This window comes from Panonychus citri, unplaced genomic scaffold (assembly GCF_014898815.1).
Source record: "Panonychus citri isolate SS breed McGregor unplaced genomic scaffold, ASM1489881v1 Contig00134, whole genome shotgun sequence".
NCBI lineage: Eukaryota > Metazoa > Arthropoda > Arachnida > Trombidiformes > Tetranychidae > Panonychus > Panonychus citri.
This window is the reverse complement of record NW_026515539.1, coordinates 2,723,453-2,741,882: the sequence shown is the minus strand read 5'-3', so window position 1 is coordinate 2,741,882 and position 18,430 is coordinate 2,723,453. Positions and strand designations below refer to the sequence as shown.

Genomic DNA, 18,430 nt, shown 5'->3' with positions numbered 1-18,430 from the left:
TAAAATATGACAATGGAGTATTGCTCAAACTTTCGCTAGATAACTTAAATAATGTCTACGATTGGACCATCGACGATGTAAAGAGGAATTACTGAGCCTTGTTATTAGGCTACCGATTGTGTCGGTGTGCCTATAACGATGCCGCGTTCCAAAATTCAGTGGTAGAACGGATGACTAGAGAGTTTTCTCCATTAACTAACCTAACTTAACCTAACCTCAAGTCTATGGCTAAATACTCAAAAACGAAAAATTCATTTAAGAAAAACTTGATGGGTACTGGATGAAATGCCCTGTAGTTTAACTCATTAGATATGACACGAAGAAAAGTAGAAAATAACATAGGCTGAACAATAATAACACAAGATTCAATTTTAAATTCATATATAACTTTAATTAGATTATAAAATTAAAGATATATAAAGATTATAAATATAGCAGTAGCGATAAAAATTGAGCAACTAATTTTTCAGTCTTCATCTAATGGATTAATGAGATTTGTATTGGACTAGCTTAAGAGATTAACTCTTTTAGCTATGTAGGTATCACTTTTCTTGCTCTAAATGCGAACACTACTGTAATTAATTTTTGTCAAATTCATTAATAAATTTAATTGATAACATATCTTTACAATTAAGAAGATTTTCCTTGAATATAAATCAATCTATGGCATAAAGCTTAATTTGCACCCGTTAATTGTCAACTTTAATCACTGATTGAATTATGTTAATTTAATACTAAACATGGTGAGTGTTTTTTATGCGAATCAAAATGAAAAAGTTAAATAATCTTATCAAATAAAAACAATGATAACCAGACAGGAATTTAGAAATTAATTTAATTAGACTAACAATCAATAATAACGATTGATTTTAATGTCAACTTGGTTAATTTTGGCTATCAGTGTTTGATTGTTAGTGATTGGTGATAATAACACAAATGATTAATATAAATCACAATGTACAGCAAAAGTTAATCATTTAAATTGTAAAAGTGAAACAAATAAAGTTGCTTATTAATTAATTAGTTACAATGTCATTTAATTTAGTTTATGTATCAATAATAATTGGAATCAGTATTTCAGTTGACCAGGTAAAATCAGGTAAGTGATAACGGTAATTATCTTAATCTCAGTTGACTACAATAAACTTTTCCATTTCTAATCTGATAATTGCTAATGAAACAATTAAGATTATGATATTTATAAATATCCCATGGAACTGGAGCCAGGAAATTGGATAATCAATGCGATAATAACGGATGAGGTAAGTCAACTTAACTGTTTAGTAATCAATTGAATTTTGAATATAATATATGATTTTCATTTGAATTTTGTTCTAATCATTAATAGAATATCAATCAAAGATTTACAATAAGAGAATATATTTCATCTGGTTCCATAGTTCGAGGTAAAATTTGACGGAATCTAAAGGAAATGGTCAAAAGATTCACTATTCAAGTGAATATCCAACTACACGTTACGTTATTAAAGATGGTGAGATAAATTGTTTGAGTCTTAATTAGAAATTCACATTTTGATTTCTTAAAGATAATGCCAATAAATGCTGGAAATTTATCTTCACCAATGATTGGAATTATCGATTGTCCGATACTCCCTCTCCATTCGTTAGTTACTTCTTAATGGCTGGTCCTTCAATCCTATTTAGACTTAAAAATCAACCGATTCAATGGGTATTTATTAATTGTTGACAATTGACAATCAGTCGTAATATTGATGTTGATTTCTCTCTAGAATCAAACTTCTGAGGTTGAAGTCAATGGTGTTGCTCATCGTGTCTATGAATCTTATTTAACACCTAAAATTGGAATCACACATTATTATAAAGGTAAAAAGTTAATTACCCCAGTGAGATATGCGATTAATATTGATTGTTATTGATTAGTTAGCAGAGATGGTTCAGAGTTTTCATTTCCATCTCGAGTTTTTTTCAAAGGAAATTCAAATGTGAGAATAGACATTTATTCAATCAAGAAGGTAGATCAAGAACTGGATTCTTTTGTAACGGTAATTAACTAACAAATTAATTAACGTGCCATTTACTGACAAACATCATTATCAATTTGATTGACAGTTAACAGAAAAAAATTGTGATGCCTTTCTAACCAAAGGGTTAGATTATCACGAATCTCCGATTCCTAAGGTTGGAACACAATTCAAACACTACATAGCATTGGAAACGATTTCAAGTGATAAAAATCAGCTGATACAAAAAGAGGTGAATATTATCAAGATTAATGTTGATAATTAATTAAACGATCATAATATTTGAATTTTATTAGGTTTTTGCTGATGAAAAATTTCAACTGGTCAATATTAAAACAACAATTAAACTTAATCCAAATCAAATCGAGAAAAGGCCCGAAAAGGTTTACGACTACACCTTAGGATTGGTGTACGAATTGGATGGACAAAGAGAATGCCAAATGTACCCAATGGACTCATCAGCTCCTGGATTATTAATGGACAAAACTAATCCAAGTTTCTCATTGAATCAACAATTTAATTTAAATGGTCAATACTTTTACATAGGCCCAGTTAGTTATGTGAGTAGAGATGAAAAGTTTCCATTCCTGGCTCAATAAATAACACAACCACATTACCAATCAATAGATGAACTTGTTTAACACACAATTGAAGGCTGAAGGTTGGCAAGAAAACATTAAAAAGGGTAAAATTGATGACATTAATTATGATCTTGTCATCGCAACACAATATGTGCTACCTCAGGTAAGTTGATACGCAAACTATTTGTATCCTGCCAAAGCGGAGAGTGTTAATTATACCTTTTTAAGAATCGGAAAATTCAATGATTACTTTACATGTACAAATTTTCCTCTTAATAATCAAAACAACAAATCATCTGTGTCATGAATTTTCCTAACAATTAATTTTCTAAATCGATATCATTAATTTCTTCCACCTTGGTAATGTGCGTTTACTCTTAGGCAGTGACAAACACTGAGAAAGATATGGTGATAGTTGGAACCACTTTTGATGGATACGCGAAAACGGTAAGGTTCAATCATTAGAATAAAAATGTTAAAAGTACGAATATAATTATCGTAAATCGGAATCATTGACAGGATGGTAATAGATCGATTCGCAAGAAAATTGATTATCAAATAATCTCCACTGAATTTGATGATTCTAAAGACAAATTTCATATAGCTGATTGTTACCCTGATCCAGAATCACGGAAAACATTAGAACTACGGTTCTCCTGCAAAGGTTAGATTATCTTCTAGCTGAAAAATTTTCGTACTTGATTAGTCCTAAATCTTGATAATTTTATTCATTAGATCAAAACTGCGGACATTTTACTCGAAATCATCATAAACAATTCACAATTAAACTGAAAGAGTCCATTTTCGGCATGGAAACAATTTCAATCTCTCGAATCTCAAATATTGAGCTAATCTTTAAATCGTATGAAACAATCGCTCAAATCACAGTCTTAGAATCTCCTGATATTATGGGTAAGCCGGTTTAAGGAAATTCATTGATCTGATATTTTATTGATTCGTTGATCAAATTTTAATTGATTACAGATTCTTTTGAACATAAAGAAATTCGGATTGCAAAAAAATCAAAGCCACGGACGAGTTATTATGGTGTTAAAAATCATCGAGAATGTTTAATCTCAAGTGCCAATATTGTTGATCGTTTCGAGTAAGTTCATTAACTTTTAGTAACTTCTTAGCAAATTTATAACAAACTGGCCTGAATTCTCAATTAATGCACAGAGCAATAGCTTATTGCGAAGGAGAAGAAAATATTTGTGGTCATTTCGACAAATTTACCGATATAATAGAAGATAAATTCTCTGGAGCTCTTTGTAAAGTTACGCTTATTCCTCTTCGAAATATTTATCGATATAGTCGAGAACTGCCATTAGTTGATCTTCAAGAGAAACTATTACAAAATGGAATATCTTTTAAATTATCTGATGGATCGATAACTTCGGAATATAAACTTTACCAAGTGAACGACGTTTCAATCAAGGAGACGGAACTCGAACCTTTTTACCGAAATGTTGTCTTATCATCTAAATTAGTAGTTAATTCCGACTCAGTTAATAGAATTGAAAATGTTCCTGATTTCGGTTCATGTTATCAACTTTGTGCTCATGCATCTGATGTTGATTGCAGATCATTTTCTTATTGTAAATATCTCGATGGATCTGAATGTTTAATCGCAAGTTCACCAATCAGTTCGGAAAACACAACCAATGATACTCATTGTTCAACAAATGAGATTAATTTGTTAAAGAGATTCGACAAGATTGAAACTCGAAAGTTCATCAAATCAACTTCGATTCCCACAGATAACGATCCTAAGAATTGTGCTGAACGTTGTTCAGACTCTAGTGAATGTAAATCGTTTCAGTATTGTTCTGATTCTGGATCATGTACATTGGAAAGTTATTATACTGACTCATCAACTGATTTCTCTCCTAATTGTGACATTTACGTTCGTAAGTATTAACAATGAAAAGTGAACGTTTAATAGTTTTTTTTAATCAATTCTAATATTATTCTAATTCTCTTAATTGTAGCAAAAGTAATCGACAAATTTAGAATGACGGGTAAACAGATAATTTCGGACACATTTCATACCGAATTGAGTGTAACTGTGGATCAATGTGCTGCTCTTTGTTATGATTGGAGTGAAGAAGAAAATTCGAAATCATGTTTATCATTTAACTTTTGTTCTGCAAATGGGAGAACCTCGAGCATTTGTCTTCTTTCGAGATACGATTTCGACGATGTTTCCAAGAACAGTGGTGAAGTAAAATTAATCCACGAAGATGGTTGTCGTAACTACAATCGAATTAAAAAGAAAACAGAATCAGGAACAATCAAAAGTTCAATTGTATTGAGAAGCTCTTTTAATTTGTCAGGATCACTTTTCATTGTATTTTTGTTCATAATCTCTGGTCTTATAATTGGATTTATCGTAAATACAATTTACACCAAAGTCATGAAACAAAAATCGGCTGATAAATCGATCTCATCCACATTTAATCGAAACACATTCAGTTGGACTCGACAATTAAACGACGAAAGACAATCAACTTTTCGACAATCCACAATTACAGTTCAAGAAAATGATGAATCTGAATCAATTCAGCTTGAGGGTAATGATGAAAACTCTTGAAATGTTGTAATGACCACGAAAACTTTTATTGAAAATAAAGAAAACTAGAGTAAGCTCATCTGCGTATTTGTATTCGCAGTACCAGATTGAGTAATGTTCTTTGTCAAACTTTTCCCAGAAATAAGAGATCGACTTGTCTTCTGGGTTGTTTGAGTAAAATCGCTTGAAATCATCCATGTCAAAACCTGTCCATCAACCAAAAAGTTATTTGCATATTTTTTCCGATGCAGCACTTTATGCTGATTCCAAAAAAAAATTATCGATTTCGGACATGAATAGCATGATAATAGAATCTAAACTGAACAGTTCCGTCTTAAATTAGAGCCGAAATACTATTTCAAATCTAATATATTCTCGGTTCAATTTTATTCCGCTTTCGAAAAGAACCAAATCTCATGGCTGATATTTCAATCATTACAGTTTTTCTTTGAATCTATGAAATCGTCATGACTTTATAACCAGATCATTTCCATTCTTTTGTATTTTGAATTTCTTCTAACATCAAAATTAGATTCAGTTATGGAAGGTGGTCAAAGGAAGTTTAATGCTTCAGTCTAACTTTAGTCCAAAAAAGATTGGAAATCTTTTAGACAGAATCAAAATATTCGGCTGAATGAATAAAATCAATCGAAAAAACGTTCGAATAGCAAAAAAAAGCTGGTCTTGAGTGGATCAGAAAATTCTGCTGACGTGACTTAGCAGATCAAAATTCTAGCTGAACATATTTCCAGTACGAAATGGGTACAAAATCGTGAAATCTAGAAAAGGTGATGATAAGTTACATTGTGTTTCGATGTCATATTAAATATTCTTGAGACTAAAATGATTGATTTTGTAATTTAACAGGTAAATAAATGTCATCACGTCAATTAATTAATTTTAAACAATCGAAATCAGCATCTGGGCTACATTTGTCTTTAGAAAAAACTGAGAAAAAGAAGATATAAAAGCGAAAACTTTTGATACAAAAAGACACTTGAATTTATCCATCAACTGAACCGTCGTACAAACAAAGATGCGTTTCTCAATTGTTCTTGCTATTTGCTTCTTAGGTGGTAAGTTAATTGTTCGATATTTTGATTTAATTGCTTCTCATCTAATTATTCTGTGTTCTCTGTGTCGACAGTTGCTTCTGCATCTACCTTGGTCAAACGAAACTTCTTCGATGACTTACAAAACAAGTCTCAAGATGCTTTGGAAAACTTGAAAAGTAAGTAAAGTTTATTTTCATCGAGAATTTTTTTATCATATGCTTACCGATTTTCTTTTCGATTCTGTGTTCAGACTTTGGACAAGACTTCAACCAAAAGGTTCAAGATGCTCTCAAGAACTTATTAGGAAACCGTAAGTATCAATTAATTATTCTCATGGTGTTTTCCTTGAGTAACGGGAATTCATAACTCTTCAACTAGACAACTCAACTGAACACACCATTGCCAAACGAGCTCCAAACCCACTCCAACTCATCAACGATATCAAGGATCCCGCTGCATTCGTTCAAGATATTATCAGAGATTTTATCAAAGTAGTTACTGAAACAGCTCTCCAAGGTCGACGAAAGCGAGATCTCGCTGAAGACCTCAAGAGTAAGTTATCATGGAATACTAAATAAGACGAGCTCACTTTCTTATTATGTTATCTTTAATTATCCTTTATTCCCAGAATTGGCTGATGCTGGTAAAGAAAAGACCCAAGAAGCCCTTAAGCAACTCATGGATCTTTTGAGCTCATTCAACCGTAAGTTTTATACAATGAAACGCAACTCGAAACTAAAGGTACTTTTTTATTTTCACTCAGACGGAACCCAACAAGACACCACTAAAGCCGCTATCACTAAGCGAGCCCCCAACCCACTCCAACTGATCGCCGATATCAAGGACCCCGTTGCATTCGCTCAAGATCTTATCAAAATTCTTGCTGAAATGGCTCTCAAAGGTCGACGAAAGCGAGATCTTGCTGAAGACCTCAAGAGTAAGTTAGCTTGGCATTATTTGGATGAAAATATCTCAATATCTATTTGTTAATTACACTCTACTTGCAGAATTAGCTGATGCTGGTAAAGAAAAGGCCCAAGAAGCCCTTAAGCAACTCATGGATCTTTTGAACTCATTCAACCGTAAGTTGAGCTATGATTGTAAGAAGGCCGAAGATAGAAACTAATTCGACTTGTTCATTTGATTTAGACGGACAAGCCACCACTGAAGCCGCTATTACCAAGCGAGCCCTCAACCCACTCCAACTCATCAACGATATCAAGGATCCCGCTGCATTCGCTCAAGATCTCATCAGAGATTTTATCAAAGTTCTTGAAACCGCTATAAAAGGTTGATGAAAGCGAGACCTTAATCCAAGCCTCAAGAATAAGTAATCTATGTATAAGATTATTTGTTAGCTGAATAAATACTTTTAAACTAAATCGAACTACTTTCAATTACTTCGCGTCTTTTGTATCACAAATAATACAATATAATGTAATGATATTAATTTGATCTATTAGTTAACCAAATTAATCTCAAGATAAGTTATCAATATAATTTTGAATCTATTAATTAAGCTCACACATTAAGTGGTGGTTACAATCTGAATATGAGTACAGTTACTAAAAAAGCCGATTGCTCTTCAACTTGATTCTTTCACTGTTTATCGAGATTTGAAATTCAACATAAAAATTCAATCTAAATACGAATTGCCGCAAAGATTTCGAGTCGAATAGAAATAGAATTGATTGATTCTACTGAAACAACTAAGAAGACAATTCAATGTTTTTCGATGTCACATTACATTTTCTGATGAAAAATGATTGATTTTGCAATTTAATGGTGAATATGTGTCAACACATTAGTTAATCAAAAAATCACAATAAGCATCTGGGCTCGATTTGTCCTCGGAAAAGACTCGAGAAGCTCTCAAACAATTCATGTGTATCTCTTGAACTCATTCAACCGAATGTTTCCATACAATGAGACGCGATTCGAAGCTAACGGTATTTTTTATCGATATTTCGCTGAAATTTTCGATTTTTCGAATTTTTTTCGCGTTTAAATTAATCTAGACAACTAATTAACCATCAAAAATAATCTTCAAGCCTTTAAAAAACCTCAAATTTCCATGTAAATGCTGATTAATTGGAACGCCAAGTACAGCGTCTTTCAATTCCGATTCAAAAAGTAAAGTCGGATAATTAATACTCACTAACTAGTGACGCTACTCTTACCAAATCTTTTAAGATGCCCGTTTAAAAGTTGTCAACAGCTCTGGATAAATTGTGGTAAACCAGAAGAGTCAGAATTTTGCAAATGTATCGGCATAAAATCCGATAGGCCTAAGAAAATTCTGTAGAAAAAATTTCGGGTAAAAATTATCGATCTAAAAAGAATTGGACTCGACTCTTTGAATCGAAGTTGAAAAACGTTGTACTTTGCACTTTGCACTTTTCATCAAAACCATCAATACATTTAATTGATAACTTTCATTTCCAGTTAATCACAATTGATCATATTTAAATGTAAACCAATTTGGGGCATAAACCTTGATTGAAGCTCGTTAATTGTCAACTTTAATCTCTGATTGGATTATCTCAATTTAATACTAAACATGGTGAGTGTTTTTATTGTGAATCAAAATGAAAAAGTTTAATAATCTTATCAATGAAAAACAATGATAACCAAACTGAAATTCATATCAGTTTAATTAGACTAACGATCAATAGTAACGATTAATGTTAATGTCAACTTGATTAACTTTAATTTTGGCTATCAATGTTTGATTGTTAGGGGCGATTATATTAATAATAGAATGAGCAATATAAATAACAACGTGTATCAGTAGCTAATCTTTTGCACTTGAAAAGTGAAACGAATAAAGTTGCTTATTAATTAATTAGGTACAATGTCATTTAATTTAGTTTATATAACAATAGTAATTGTGATCAGTATTTCAGTTGACCAGGTAAAATCAGGTAAGTGATAACGGTAATTATCTTAATCTCAGTTGACTACAATAAACTTTTCCATTTCTAATCTGATAATTGCTAATGAAACAATTAAGATTATGATATTTATAAATATCCCATGGAACTGGAGCCAGGAAATTGGATAATCAATGCGATAATAACGGATGAGGTAAGTCAACTTAACTGTTTAGTAATCAATTGAATTTTTGAATATAATATGTGATTTTCATTTGAATTTTGTTCTAATCATCAATAGAGTGCTGGTCAAAAATTCACAATAACTCTTCGCAAAAATCGCCATAACTATTGAACAATAAAGAATTTTTTTCTTAAATTTTATATTCGCATAGTACACACATATGATCATGTCAACAAGAAAAATTCAGTCTCTCGACTTTTTTAACTTCGGTTTTATTGAGGTCGAAACTCGCCGAAAGTTTTACTTGAGTTAAATTCGAAAGTTTATCAAATCAACTTCGATTCCCACAGATAACGATCCTAGGAATTGTTCTGAACGTTGTTCAGATTCTAGTGAGTGTAAATCTTTTCAGTATTGTTCAGATTCTGGATCATGTACATTGGAAAGTTATTATACTGACTCATCAACTGATTTCTCTCCTAATTGTGACATTTACGTTCGTAAGTATTAACAATCAAATGTGAACGTTTAATAGTTTTTTTAATCAATTCTAATTCTCTTAATTGTAGCAAAAGTAATCGACAAATTTAGAATGACGGGTAAACAGATAATTTCGGACACATTTCATACCGAATTAAGTGTAACTGTGGATCAATGTGCTGCTCTTTGTTATGATTGGAGTGAAGAAGAAAATTCGAAATCATGTTTATCATTTAACTTTTGTTCTGCAAATGGGAGAACCTCGAGCATTTGTCTTCTTTCGAGATACGATTTCGACGATGTTTCCAAGAACAGTGGTGAAGTAAAATTAATCCACGAAGATGGTTGTCGTAACTACAATCGAATTAAAAAGAAAACAGAATCAGGAACAATCAAAAGTTCAATTGTATTGAGAAGCTCTTTTAATTTGTCAGGATCACTTTTCATTGTATTTTTGTTCATAATCTCTGGTCTTATAATTGGATTTATCGTAAATATAATTTACACCAAAGTCATGAAACGAAAATCGGCTGATAAATCGATCTTATCCACATTTAATTCAGTTGGACATAATCAATAACACATTCAGTTGGACTCGACAATTTAACGATGAAAGACAATCAACTTTTCGACAATCGGCAATTACATTACAAGAAAATTATGAATCTGATTCAGCTTGAGGATAATCAAACTCTTGAAATGTTGTAATGACCACGAAAACTTAAATTGAAAATAAAGATGATAAATTCCAAGTTAAAAGAGTTTATTAATTATTATTATTATTATAGATGAAAGTAGAAATTTATTTGAATATTTTTCCTTGATTGAACTTTTTGCCATCAAAATCTCCTTCCCATTTGAAATATTCAGAAACCTTTTTCTTGGTATCCTCTGAATCGGGATCTAATTTTGTCCATTCATAGGATTCGTAATCAATTTGCCAATCAGGTGAAAGCTAAATTAAAATGAAAACAATATGATACCATATATAAATTAATTAGAAAATTGAAATTTTGTCCCAAATATAAATATTCGTTAATACCTTGAAGGCGAGATCATGACCACGCCAAACCCAAACTCCAGAGATGGTACTGGCATTGTCTTCGCCGAAGAGAAGCATACTTCCAAAGGCACATTTTCGCATCTTATCTAATCGCTGCATCATACCTAAAGGAGAGAATTAGGAAATTAGCACAATTTTACTAGAAGATCGAGCATCTTAAATAAATAAATATCAAAACTTACCAGTGATTAGATTACAGCTCATGAAAACTAGAGTAAGCTCATCTGCGTATTTGTATTCGCAGTACCAGATTGAGTAATGTTCTTTGTCAAACTTTTCCCAGAAATAAGGGATCGACTTGTCCTCTGGGTTGTTTGAGTAAAATCGCTTGAAATCATCCATGTCAAAATTACTGGAAAAAAATGAAAAGATAACGATTATCAATTGATCAATTACTATCTCATCGATAAGAGTGATTAAGAAATGAGATTTGATTCTCATAAACTGATTTCAAGGGTAAAGTTATCATACCCTTTAGGTAATTCAGCCCATGGATCCTTGGCCTTTTCTTGAGGAATACCGAGATCATCGCCATCATCTTCTTCAGGCTCAGGTTCCTTTTTCTTTTCCTTCTTTTCTTGCTTAGGTTTCTCTTCCTTCTTCTTTTCAACCTTTTTTTCTTCCTTTTTCTCTACCTTTTTAACAGCTGAAAACAATGAAAAATGATTAATAAGATTAATCCATTAAACGAATAAAGTTCTTACCTCCTTCTTTGAAGACTGGACTTTCAGCACAAAGGGTAACATCACCGAGAACCTTTTTAACTTGAGGTTGATTGACTAAAGTATCAAACCATCGTTGAACATTACCATAATCACCTCGAAGTCTAGCATCCAAAATCTAAAGAATGGGAATAATTAATGAGTTGGAAAAAGTGTCTTGAGATTTGATTATAAAAGTCTTACGTTTTCATAGAGTGGAAGAAGAATTGAAAGAACGGTAATATCAGCTAAGGTGATTCGTTCTCCAACGAAATAAGTGTGACGAAGAAGGAAATTGTTCAATGCTGATAAAGCTGATTTCACCTCAGATTTGGCTCTTTCGACCGACTAAGAAATAGAAAAAAAAATTAGGTAAGAAAATGATTTCGACATTTGAAGAATAAAATTGACTAACCGGCTTAGTTGCTTCGACGAAACCAAGAGTTGGATACATCCATGTGGCAACTGAATGGTAAAGGTCATTATCAGCCCAAGTAATCCATTGAATAACCTCATTCTTATCCTTAGCAGTGGTTCCAATAAGCTGAGCGTTCGCAACACTAAAGGCAGCACTATTACTATCAAATAAGAATGAACCATCAGCAAGCTCTAAAGTAGGAAGCTAAATAGACAAAAAAAATATTGATCAGTATTAAAGGAAACAAACTCAAGACCTACAAAATTAAAATGAAATGATTTACCTTTTGGATCGTGACAGCTTTGGGAAGTTGCTTAGAGCTTGAGGTTTCCACAAGTTCAACTTTAGCCCCAGAGTATTGACTGGCGATGAGAACTTTCTTGACTCGAAAGTCATCTGAATTTCCATATAATTTCTAAAAGATAAAAGAGAAAAAATAAGTAAAAATAAATCAGCAAACAATTAGATAAAAATTAAGATAAAACACATAACGGATTATCAAAAAAAAAGAAAAGAAAACGCCAACATATGCAAATAGAAATAGGAAAATAAAGGCATGGGGATAATGCGAATCATTGAATCACAAAGACTCAACCGAAACAACAACAGAAACCAGAACATACCTGAGACATTGTTACAAATCCAAGAAGAGTTTAAAGGTAAACCAATTAGAGAAGGAGAACTAAATTAATCAATTAAACAGTAATGCAAGTTAACTGATCAACTTCAATCAACTTAATTGTTGCCAACGCCGGTCAAACGGAAATGGTTGGAAATGATGTAAGTCTCGGGGTCGTTTCTTCATTACAACCGAAAAGAAGAATAGAAAAGAGATGAAAAGAAAGACTTTTTCCTTCTCTTTCTTTTTCATCTGTTTCTCTTTCACGTGTTAACCCAATTTAACCCAAAAGTTGATTAAGTGTTTACACAAAGGTAATTATGGGTAATTGGCTTGATGGAGAATCTTGATTGTGATTCATTGATTTGATTGTTTTGGTGAAAGAAGATTAATTGTTGATTAGTTGGTTTATTGTTTTGAAAGTTTTTCTATTTTCATTTGGAGTTGAAGAAAATTGCAAATGTCCGTTGATTGACAATTAACGTGATTTTCCTTTAATTGTTATCAGAAGGTTTTTGTTAAATGATCATTAAGATGAGGCTTATTGGTAATGATAATGTTTGGTTGTATTTTTTTTTGTTCTTATGGTGATGAATGGATTGATTTACATTTGATGAGATGAAGTCTTCAGTTGTTAACTTTTGATAATTTTTTTGTTCTCAACGTGAAGATGATTAGTTTTACTTTTGTACAATGAGAATGATTAAATTGAAAGGTGGAAATTAATAAATGAAATACAAATTTGGATTAAAAATACACACAAATGAACTGATTGATTTTTAAGCGAATACAAGATTAATCATCATGTAAAGTGATTAGGATTTTCATTAATAAACAACATAATATAAGCTTTAGGCTTGGTCATCACTCGAGTATCGGTGAAAATTGACCAGCGGTCAATTTTTATTCTGCTTTTTAATGCAACTGAACAATTGGGAATGGAAAATGTTGGAAAGATTAACATCGGTATAAGACATTGTGAGACGGAGTGAGCGGACTAATTGGTAGAGCGATTGGTACAAAGAGGTACATGAAGCAGTTTTCGTCTCCAATTCAGCTGAAAATTAAGGAAAAAAACGTTTGATTAGTAAATTGTAACAATAGAAACATTGAGAGTAATTGTAGTATTTACCTTTTTCGGATGCACTTGACAATGAATTTAAAGCTCCTTCTCGATCAAGAAGAGTTTCATAAAATAAAAGTTGATAGTGAAAGTTTTTATCAGTCACCTGGAATTAAGAGAAATCAAATTAAAATTAGAATTTGATAGTTAAGATGAGAAAGATTATTAAAGGGAATTTAATTACTAACCTCCTGGTCCATGTCTTCACTACATTTTGGACATTCGAGAATCTTTTTCAATCCTCTCTGGTATCCCCAACAACAGCGAGTTCTGAATGAACAATTAATACACTTTATCCAATTCTTTGTGAATTCATCACACTTATTACGTAAGTTGAGGATGAAATTATTGATGATTCGATTCTCAAACTTTTCGAGAGTAAGATCAATGTTACAATGAGGACATCGAGCGAGACTTAAATTGATTCGTTTCTTGGTAACAGAATCAATTCTAAATTGATCTCGGAACTCAATCAATTTACCACAATTGTCATTTGGACAAAGTATTTTAAATGCTTCATAGGCATCGAATTTCATTTCTTCATCAAGTGGAACTTCATTTTCCAATTCCTCTCGAGAACTACGATGCAATCCGGTTGATTCGACGCCCATAATTTCCGCCATGATGTGACTATCAGTTCCTTCGATGGGTTCACAAAGACGAGAAATAACCGGAAGTATTTGTTGGCTTATGTAATAATTGGAATCAATTTTTAACGAAGGATTTTCTTTAAGTTCATCGGGATGAAAAGCTCTTTGCGTGGAGGGTAAGGCCATAAACTCCTTGTTACTTTCGTCGACACAAATCACGTAAGGCACAATATCACCCGCTTTGAATTTCCTTTCCACTTTATCACTAGCGTTCCGTCGGAGGGCAACATTCACATGGATTAAACCTTTTTTATCTTGATAATCTTCGGGATTTTTGGTAAGAGATTTGATTATTTCAAATTCTTTCAACTGCTCAGGGGTGAATATGTTTTCTTTTATACGATCAGAGATTTTCTTCAATCTCTCGTGAATTGCATCAACAACTTCTTGATTAGATTTATCAGAAAGAATCTCTTTCAATACTAGCTCACCAGCTCTTTTTGCGACTAATGACCAATCTCGACGAACTATGTCCAAACCTTTCATTTCCAATTTTTTCTTTACACCATTTTTATCTCGAGTCAATGCTAATGCGGCATATTTTTTTTTCTTCAACAACAACATGGGCTTATAAACACCATCAATACCAATCTCCAATAGTCGATAGATCTTGTTGACTTCAGCTTGTACTTTTCGACCAGTTTTCATAACATCATCGTAATCAGTACAATTAGCGATATTAATCATAATAGAATCGGTATCACCATAAATTACCTCTAGACCAAGAGATTCGACCAGATTTTTGGTGTTTATCAAAATTTCTCGACCTTTGTAAGTGATCAAAGCGGCCAAAGGTTTAGCATAAAAACGAGATTGAGTAAAACCAAGACAACCATACATGGAATTAGCAGTTAATTTGAGAGCCGTTTGTTTAACATTTAATTGCTCATGAAGATCGGCTGATTTTTCTTGTAACATTAATCGTTTCACCTCACGACGGCCTTCAACCAACTTTTTAATCTCCGTTGGTAAAATGCCACAGGGTTTACTGGGATCAGGAACTTCTGGGATTTCATCGCCATTTTCATCAATCTTGACACGACGTTTACTCACAGTTGTAAAGCAAATATTGTATTCCTGAATAATTGATGGGTACAAAGAGTTAAAGTCCATCAGCAAGATATGTGAGTCATAAAATCCAGCTTTAGGCTCTAAAACTAATCCACCAGAATAAGCAGCTTTCTTTTTACCAGCCACAACGGCCTCAGAGTTTTTCTCTCCCAGAACGACTAATTCATCGGCTTTTGGATCGTTGTATTTTTTCATCACTTTATCGGGGAGGATAAAATTTTTCTCATTGAAAGCATGCAAAAGCAAATACTCATTTCGTTCAGCTCTTCCACCCATAAGAGTTCGTGAGAAAAGATTACCTGCAATTTTGGTTATTTGCATTGCCAATGGGAGAGCACTGAGTTCATACATCATACTCATGATGAATCTGTTATCAGCTAGAAGAGCATTGACAAAACTGAAAAGATTTTTACAGTTAGAATAAGCTTCAGGCACTGATTTGGGTCCAATGAGTCGCTCTTTTTTCAATAAATGGGCAATCAATCCATCCAATTCATAACTTTGAGTCCGAATGAACTCTTTGGCCATCACCTTAATGTCACAAACTAATCGACCAGCTGTAAGTGCCATTCGATCTCGATTTGATTTGGAGAGGATGATTCTGGTTCTCCTGAGACGACCCAATCGTGACCAATTTACTTTGTCATTAAAATGTGATTGTCGAGTTAAGATTGTATTCAAATCAAAAGCTGAATCATGACCAATAATAACATCAGGGTCAAGTTTACCAAAGTTAACCAAGAACTGATTTAACATGTACTGTTCATTGTCATAGCTTTTGATCAAATCTTCGTGGCCTTTAATAAACTTTTTAGCAGCTCTTTTAAATTCAACTGGTAGGGTTTGACCAGTCGGAGAAGTGACCAAACAAAAACTAAGATTAAGGTCTAATGGACTAGATGGTATACCAGCATCGATTTGATAATCTTTTTTCACAAAACAAGAAAGAGCAACAACTTGATTAAGATGAGTTCTCATATTGAGAGAGGCGATAAGTAAAGGTGGGATGGTAACATCATTAGTCTCCACAGAAATATTTTTCGGCGAATAGTCCACAGAAAATTCCTTTTTACACCAAGAGACTTGATTATGAACCAATTGTAAATTCTTAACACGAATCCAACCAGGTCCCTTTAAATTCACTTCGAGAATCATCCTTTCCAATGGAGTTTGTGTTGTGTTGAAAACTCGGTTGAAAGTTTCACCCTTCAAATCAGGAGAAAGTGCAGAGTAATTAGAACCATAAACGACTTCTAAATAATCAGCTTGATAGGGAACATCGGCTTGATCGAATGAATAAAATTTTGTAACTTTTCGAGTCTTGTAGAGCTTAATCTTATATTTGGGAGCAATTTTCTCGGTGAATTCTTTGTGTACTTCAGCTACAGGGATTCGATTATCTCCTCTCATGGCTGGAAGTAGATAAACTTTTCTACTTATATTCTCAACAATTAAACAACAGCTAATGTAATCACCTGATGATTTAGCATCAGATTTAACCTTAATTTTCCCAAAGATGTAGGCCCTTCCAGCGTGAATGGATGTATCCTCAAAAGCGTCAAGCCAATACATCTTTAAGTGTGTAACACCATCTTTATCGGTGAAGAAAGTCAAATCTTTACCAATTGTTTGCGTGACATTTTCTTCATCGGCAATTCCTTTCAAACCAAATGTCCAAGATTCAACTTCACCACCAAAATCGATAGGAATATCGGGTCCATCATCCAATTCATCATTTAAACCAAAATTATCAGGCTCCTCTTCAAACAACTTGATTGGTTCTGGTTGTTGGATAGAATCAAAGTCGATTTTGACCTTTTTTCTTTCCATCGCTGTTGAACTGTTGGTCTTAGATTTGGTAGAATCGGTAGAGTCTTGGTCGAGTTTTCTTTTTTGCGAAGGACTTCTTGAAGCTTCCAATGGCTTGAGAAGAGCTGAACGTCGGCGATCCGATGATTGTGGAGTATTATTTTTGGAACCAAACATACCCTTCAAGCGTTTCGAAGCTGATGCCATAATTTCATAAGCATCATCGGAATTTTCTTCAATTTCCTCTGGTTCTTCAACTTTTATTGGTTTAACCATAGCTGAAGGTTTAGGTGGTTTGATTTTCTTTGATTTCACTTTTTCCTGAAGATCCTCTTCATCGTCATCATAATAATCGTCCTCATCGGATTCACTATCATAACCACTCTTTTTCCTTTTCGAGAAAAAAGTCTTTATACTTGGTGTATCATCGACCAGGAAATCATCATCATCAGATTGACCAGCTTCTTCTCCTTCAATGAAAAGATTCTCTTCTTCCTTCATATTATATTTATCTTCAGCGATTCCTTTCCGAACACGAGATAATTTATCCAGAGCCGCTTTAATAGCAGACTTTTTACCCTCAACTTCACGTTTAGGGCGGCCTAAGAAAGAACAAGAACATAAGAAAAAGAAACATATAACCAAAAAAATCAATAAAAACAAAGAGAAAAAAAAATCAAACAAAAGGTAAAAGTGATGCGATCAAACCAAAGAAACAAGCAACAAGAAGAATACAAAAAAAGATCCACAAAGAGAACACAAAATCTAAAAGAAAAGAGAACAAGATTTACTTACGTGACGCTCTAACTTCCATGGTGGAAACAAGTTGATTAAAAGAAAATGATTAAGAACAAGAATTAATTCAATTGTAATAAATTAGAAATAAATTAACAAGCAAAGAATTAAAAAGATGTCAAATGTACACAATGAGTTTCGGCGCCTTAACATCCAAATTAGCGGGATCATCAATTTGTTGTTCTTTCAACATTCAAGCGCATAAACAAATCTACAAGCGCTTCGTTCAAATGGTTAACCGAATTAACTTTTTTTTGAAAAAATTCTAATTAAAGAAAACAATTTAACACATACCTTTGATTATTATTAGTCTTTGATTATTAAAATGCACTAATTAAATTAAAGCGATTAAACTGTTGATTCTCTGATGAGATGAAAGAAAATAAATTAACGTGAACTTGGAACGAGTTAAATTAGAACTGATTGTTGGTCGA

The 18,430-nt window shown here is 32.8% G+C and overlaps 5 protein-coding genes across 6 annotated transcripts; 3 read left to right on the top strand and 2 right to left on the bottom strand.

Annotated features, from left to right (window-relative positions):
• The first annotated feature begins 903 nt into the window (after nt 1–903).
• LOC128391349 (uncharacterized) lies at nt 904–5,382 on the top strand. Of its 2 annotated transcripts, none has more exons than XM_053351216.1 (15): nt 904–1,099; nt 1,189–1,262; nt 1,349–1,492; nt 1,547–1,689; nt 1,751–1,844; nt 1,902–2,023; nt 2,091–2,234; nt 2,299–2,562; nt 2,630–2,746; nt 2,965–3,030; nt 3,103–3,247; nt 3,319–3,495; nt 3,568–3,688; nt 4,168–4,493; nt 4,575–5,382. In XM_053351216.1, exons 4-15 carry the CDS (start codon nt 1,639–1,641, stop codon nt 5,174–5,176), a joined length of 2,229 nt encoding a protein of 742 aa, XP_053207191.1. In that variant the 5' UTR covers nt 904–1,099; nt 1,189–1,262; nt 1,349–1,492; nt 1,547–1,638; the 3' UTR covers nt 5,177–5,382. The 2 variants fall into 2 exon arrangements, with proteins under 2 accessions (XP_053207191.1, XP_053207190.1); XM_053351215.1 differs by having other exon boundaries at nt 905–1,099; nt 3,763–4,493; nt 4,575–5,381.
• Nucleotides 5,383–6,088: 706 nt separating this feature from the next.
• Nucleotides 6,089–7,592, top strand: LOC128391363 (uncharacterized). The gene is made up of 8 exons (XM_053351235.1): nt 6,089–6,231; nt 6,303–6,386; nt 6,461–6,520; nt 6,589–6,762; nt 6,839–6,913; nt 6,974–7,147; nt 7,218–7,292; nt 7,360–7,592. The coding sequence occupies exons 1-8, from the start codon at nt 6,192–6,194 to the stop codon at nt 7,503–7,505; spliced, it is 828 nt and encodes a 275-aa protein (XP_053207210.1). The 5' UTR covers nt 6,089–6,191; the 3' UTR covers nt 7,506–7,592.
• A 1,996-nt stretch (nt 7,593–9,588) lies between these two features.
• Nucleotides 9,589–10,506, top strand: LOC128391371 (uncharacterized). The gene is made up of 2 exons (XM_053351243.1): nt 9,589–9,767; nt 9,837–10,506. The coding sequence occupies exon 2, from the start codon at nt 9,860–9,862 to the stop codon at nt 10,325–10,327; it is 468 nt and encodes a 155-aa protein (XP_053207218.1). The 5' UTR covers nt 9,589–9,767; nt 9,837–9,859; the 3' UTR covers nt 10,328–10,506.
• Nucleotides 10,494–12,713, bottom strand: LOC128391358 (elongation factor 1-gamma-like). The gene is made up of 9 exons (XM_053351229.1): nt 12,553–12,713; nt 12,213–12,344; nt 11,927–12,133; nt 11,716–11,859; nt 11,515–11,650; nt 11,282–11,456; nt 10,993–11,162; nt 10,790–10,914; nt 10,494–10,702 (listed from the first exon to the last, which is right to left on the bottom strand). The coding sequence occupies exons 1-9, from the start codon at nt 12,559–12,561 to the stop codon at nt 10,550–10,552; spliced, it is 1,251 nt and encodes a 416-aa protein (XP_053207204.1). The 5' UTR covers nt 12,562–12,713; the 3' UTR covers nt 10,494–10,549.
• A 306-nt stretch (nt 12,714–13,019) lies between these two features.
• LOC128391344 (DNA polymerase alpha catalytic subunit-like) lies at nt 13,020–18,156 on the bottom strand. Its single transcript, XM_053351207.1, has 4 exons — nt 17,997–18,156; nt 13,860–17,803; nt 13,681–13,777; nt 13,020–13,605 (listed from the first exon to the last, which is right to left on the bottom strand). The coding sequence occupies exons 1-4, from the start codon at nt 18,013–18,015 to the stop codon at nt 13,445–13,447; spliced, it is 4,221 nt and encodes a 1,406-aa protein (XP_053207182.1). The 5' UTR covers nt 18,016–18,156; the 3' UTR covers nt 13,020–13,444.
• Between the last annotated feature and the right edge of the window lie 274 nt (nt 18,157–18,430).